This window comes from Mercenaria mercenaria, unplaced genomic scaffold (genome assembly GCF_021730395.1).
Source record: "Mercenaria mercenaria strain notata unplaced genomic scaffold, MADL_Memer_1 contig_1849, whole genome shotgun sequence".
NCBI classification, from domain to species: Eukaryota; Metazoa; Mollusca; class Bivalvia; order Venerida; family Veneridae; genus Mercenaria; species Mercenaria mercenaria.
In genome coordinates this window covers 5,656-11,624 of record NW_026459859.1, presented here as the reverse complement: position 1 = coordinate 11,624, position 5,969 = coordinate 5,656, and the positions used below count along the sequence as shown (strand labels likewise).

At 32.0% G+C, this 5,969-nt stretch overlaps 1 protein-coding gene across 1 annotated transcript; it reads right to left on the bottom strand.

The window, feature by feature from the left end:
• Nucleotides 1-1,269: 1,269 nt before the first annotated feature.
• On the bottom strand, nucleotides 1,270-1,962 carry LOC128551939 (uncharacterized). Its single transcript, XM_053532900.1, has one exon. The coding sequence runs from the start codon at nucleotides 1,960-1,962 to the stop codon at nucleotides 1,270-1,272; it is 693 nt and encodes a 230-aa protein (XP_053388875.1).
• Between the last annotated feature and the right edge of the window lie 4,007 nt (nucleotides 1,963-5,969).

The window sequence follows — 5,969 nt, the reverse complement described above, 5'->3', positions numbered from 1 at the left end:
CCTCATTTAATTTTTTCAACTCAAAAGCGTTACGCTTCCTACGACACAAGCTTTTGTATTCTGCTTTAAAGGTACAAAATTGTTTTCTACTATAATCTGACTTGAGCCTATTAAATACACTCAAGGCTTCAAAATAAATACGCCTTGCCCGGACACATTCCTCATCAAACCAGTCTGCTTGTTTAACAAAGTCACTTTCACTAAAAATGGGCGATTCATTTGACCTTTCATACGACCTTTTACATAAAGGATCACCCACCTCTCGTAAAATATCGGTAAAATTACGTATACTAACATTTATTGACTCTCTATTTTGTTTATTTATATTTTCCACTAATCTGTTCATTTCTGGCAATTTTGAGATTATACCCGATCTGAAGACGTCCATTTAAATTTAACCTCTTTATCTGGCTGCAATAATTCCTGTTTTATATTACACTTTAATGAAAAGAATATAGGCGCATGATCACTCCATTCATTGAAGGATTTAATACTAAAATCATTCAACTGCGAGAAATCACTCTCTTTCGCCAACAATAGGTCAATCACGGATGCCCCGTGCATACCTGCGTAAGTAAACATTCCACAGCTAAAATCGTCACCAATTCGACCGTTAATTATACGTAATCCCGTTGCTTTACATAGATCTAATAACCGTGTCCCAAATGCGTTACAATGTTTATCCTGAGAGGCCCGGCAGATGTATGAATCCGGAATATAATCATCATCGTCAAAAAATCTGTTACATTTATCTGAAATAATAAAGTCATGTTTCGTTCCAACTCGACTATTCCAGTCGCCCACCAGATACAGTTTACCCATATTTACAAAATCAGAAACATCTTCTTGTATTGTATCAAATAGATCTACATTTGAAATAGCATAAGCAGGCGAATCTTCACCCCATATATATGTTCCACAAATAAACACATCTGTTTCCATTTGAAAAAACTTATGTTCCAGTTTTATCCACACAATTGTATCGAAATGAGATCTAACAATCTGAATACCACTTTTCAATGAATTTTTGTAATACAGAACAATTCCACCACTACACCTTCGTGCATTACGATTTTGAAATTTCCGATAGAAGTTATGTGCCGTAAAACCTTCCAATTTCACATCGCTATCTTTATGTGTCCATGATTCATATAGAAAAATAATATCAATTTCGGCAACCAAATTTGTAAACTCTGGAGAATTTTTCTTGTTTGCAGTTAACCCGTTTACATTCCACGAAAGAATTTTAAGTGCATCCCCACTGAATCCCTACTTATCATCAACAAGTTTACCATCCACATATAGTTTGTCATAGGCGAGCCACGCCCTTTTACCCTCACTTCTAGCGGCTTTTAATTTTGGCATCAATTCCTTCCGTTTATCATTTACTTCCTTTGGAAATTGTTCAGTTATAAAATATGGCGTACCTTGCAGTGATTTCCACTGCTTGCGTACAAACTCACGCTCCTTAAATTCAGTAAATTTAGCAATTATGCGCCTGCTTCTATTTTCACTCTGTTTGCCCATCCTGTGTACCCTATCAAATTTGATTTGTGAAACGAGATCCTCAGCTAGCTTCATTTCCTTTAACATGAAATCTCTTAATACCTTTTCGCAATCGTGTGGCGTCTCTGTCGGGGCCTCCGATATATTACCGAATACCAAATTGTTCCTCATGGATTGTGACTGTAGATAAACAATCTCTTCTCGTAAAACCTCACACTGTTTTTCCATATGGATAACTTTATCATTTACAAGCCCTGTTGCAAAATCGGCACTTTCTACTTTATCTTCCACTGAACCTACCCTAGAATCCAACCGTTTAACGTTATCATGAACATGATTCCATAACTTTTTCAATTCTTGGTCAAATTTATCTACTTTTTTGTCTAATGTTTCTAAGGTAACCAACCGTTTTTCCAGTCCATTTATCTTCCGATCCATACTCAGCAACAGTTTCATAATGTCTGCATTTGACGGGGACTTTTCGCCATCTCCTTTGTATTTTGACTCGGGTTTTCATTCATGATTTCTGCGCGGGCGGGATGTACTTGCGTTTCTGAAAGAATATAATTGCTACACAGATCGCTTTCTGTTTCACTTTCAAAAAGTTCTGCTAGGTTTAGGTTAAAAGCATCATCACTTTCATACAATACAGAGTTAGTTTGACTTAGAATGTTACTGACACTCACCACCTCCGGCGATTTCGTAAACCTTCCCGCCTTTGTAAAACTTTCATTGTTCAAGCTGTCATTACTTTTTTTCCTTTTTCCTCCCTTTCTACCCATGAATAAACAATATTCTATAATCTGTGTACATGCTAAAGCGTATATATCCAAAACAAATCCAACACACTGTTTTATAACGTTATTAAATTCCAAAATTTACATTTTTTCACTGACCGAAATTTACATGTACGTCCATAACAGATCACGTGACCTCTTTAGATAAGGAGCGTTAAAGGCCTAGATTTTGGCAGTGGGCCAAGGGATTTCTGTCTTCACCAGCACAGTTGGGGGCTAATGACCACCACAGTATGGTTCCAATAAACAAGGGTCAATGTTTATTGGAGAGTCAGTCTACCTTACAAGTGTATCAATTAGTGAGAAGGGGGAAACAATGTAATTTATTTTAAATTGATATAATATTTGATAACTTTTAAAGTTATATTAGTTTTTTTTTTTTTTTTTTTTTTGGCATTTCTATGTAAAATATTTGTTGATCAAACACAATAATAAGATAATCAGAAACTTATTTTCACAATAATGAAATAATGATAAACTTACTTAAAGAAATATGCAAGTTTTTATTTTTTCAAAGTCTGTCTGGAGAATTGTGATATTTCAGTAAAAATGTGACTTTCACTCATCTAAAAGTTGCAGAATACTGTACATAACATTTGTCTAAAACTGAAAACAGTATGTGCATTTCAAAGTTACAAAGCAAAGCATGTAAAAGTCACTTTTGGCAACATACTAAAAATGAAAATTCAGTATAGATAGAACACAATAATTTTAAGTTCAAATAATGTTGATTACATGACTACAAGAAACTCAGTTTCCAATTAGAAAAATATTGTTTGTCAGCACAAAGAACTCATGAAGTTTTCACTATACTTGTGTTTTATCATCATTATTATTTTCAATATTATTACTGTATCTTTAATCATCCTTTATGTAATATAATAATGATAATAATTATAATAATGATAAAGTAATAGTTATTATCATCTATATAATATCAAAATAATAATTAATATTATTATCATTCCACATTCACTGAAGAAAAATTAATTTCTTTCAACTCCACTGCACACATCTTCATGGTCTAGTTGGGGTCCCTGCTGTGCTAATTGCCCTCTAATCAGTTACGGTTACGTAATCGCTGATAAGCAGCAGATAAGATGGGAGTTGTATATTGGATTGCCGGAGGGGGGGGGGGCACTTATATAGTAGTGAATCTAGGCCTTTAAAACAGCACAGACGTTTACAGCACTGATAAGGCTATAATTGCTTTTCTCTTTTTATTTTTTTTATTTTTTTAATTTTACAGACATTCCATAATTTTCGATTCATTAAATTTCCTATTTTGCAAATACGTTAAGAATTACTAGACCTGTGTTATAGATGGTGATCAACTGTTTAAAAAAAAAAATAAATATATGTATTTTTGTGACTTAAAAATGGATGTGACATTATAGAAGTAGACTGTTCGTACCAGAAAACGGTCATTTTTATATAATGAATCGTCAGTAAATGATATCAAACAGAAATTGGATGAATTAGATATATAAACAAAACTTAGAAAAAAGGAAAAACTGTAAGAATTACTGAAACAGTATAGATGTCAAAACAGTAATAGTCAAGAAATACACACTATGTGTATGCACTGATATTGCAATGATGTTTCATGGTAGAAAATGTCAATTTTTAACAATGATATTTGTCAAAGTTTACACAATGTAAATATGTTAGATATCTGAATAGTTGCAGACTTGCAATAACTTTATACTAAGTATGCAGCTTTTTGTGATAAAATGAGCAATAGAGCAAAGCCCTATTTTAGATTTCCTACAATTTAAGTGTTGAATTATACATTCTTCTTATATAAGAATATGTATGAAAATATGGTTTTTATTGTTGATAGATGTGTTATATGGAGTATTAAAATTTAATTTAATTATTATAAGATAACATGTTTATAATGCTATGATTCAGAAAATTACATATTTAATGTTCTTTTGGTAAAACTCACTTGTTTTATTTCTAATGAAAATCCCTTCTTCATAGTTTGTAACTAAGGTGACATTTCAATTAGGCTTGTTTAATTATCTTATGGAAAACCTTCTCTTTTATAACACTTGATATTGAAATAAACATCCAGGTGACAATACCCGGAGGCAATAAATATCAACATCGCAATACCGGTCACCTGTTACCAATACCATATAGCTGTTGTCTCCCCTGATACCGATTTTATACAATATCGGTCATGAATGGAACAACTGATACGTATTAGACCTTCCTAGTCATGAGGTCAATTCTTCACATGCTTGTGTCTGCGGTTGTTTGTTTTTTTTGTTTTTTTTTGTTGTTTTTTTTGTTATTTTTTTTCTCACAAATTTCAAAAAACTTATTGTGTATGTATATTTTTTATCCAATATTTTCTTGATTGTATTGTCACAAGTTTTTTGTTTTTCATTTTTATCTCTTTTTTAAAGGGAATTCCAATAGTTTTTTATGCGCTTTCTGCGCAGCCGACACTTTCTATGAAAAACTGAAGTGAAGTCAACTTTTGTTGAAACATGTGACAGACAATCTTAAATATGAGGAATCTTGAATAAAATAACATTTTTAATAAGTTTTATCAGTAATCAAATGTTGATACTGGTTTATGTTGTATTGACATGTATCATGCCTGACATGTATCTTGCCATTTCTGTGGCTGTGTTTTCACATCACATTTTAGTACAAAGACAGTGTTGTTCATATAATATATATTGACATTGTACTGATAAGACAATATCTCCTTTCAGATTATTTAGTATTCAATTATAGAAAGAATTAAGAATTTTTAAAACTTTTTTATAACTTCTAGCAGATATACATGTAATCAATTTGGTCAGGAACGCGCCATTTTCCGTCCGAACAGGTGTTGTATTCAAGCGGTCTTAACATCAAATTTAGCCTGGTGACCCATACATTTTAGCCATTTTTTATGCTCACGATACAATTATTTATACACAAGAAAAACAGGAAAAAATCTATGAAACAGTTTTTTTTCCAGAATATAAAATAAATATTCTTCACTATGGGTATTTTCCATTGAAAAAAGTTCACAAAAGTGAATATGAAACAAGATTTTTTTTTCATTTGTACCCATTATTGTAACGATATAGTATTACAAATACGACTATGATATCTAATAAGTATATAATTAAATCTGTAAAAAGAATAAACTTTATTGTGCTGTCTTGATGCATATTTTGGCTGATATTTACAAATGTATAAAAAAAAGCAGAAAATTAGGAAAATGTTGAAAACTCGCTGGCAGTTTCAGCAACAGTGGGTGTGTTCAAAACAATATTTCACAGAAACAATCCTGGTGACCCATTGTTTTTATTTGTTCATTGTTTTCAGCACAAATTTTCCTATTATATCTGTGAATTTGAAAAAAAAATCTATGAAAGGAAAAATGTTATAGGAATTCTCTTTAATGTCTCATCTTTTTATATATTTTTATGTTATTTTTATTCACACTTCCTTTCACTACATTACAAATTTAACAAGTGAACGAAGTATTGCCATGCAATACAAAGTCCCCTACTGGAAGGCAACTAATTTTGTCTACTGCAGTACGTATAACATAATCACGCCCGGTAATCTCCAGAATCATGACCTTTCGTTTATGTATGAAAGTGCTTCTGCTGTGATTTCCGGTTATGAGGGTTTACACGTAAAAACAGTGAC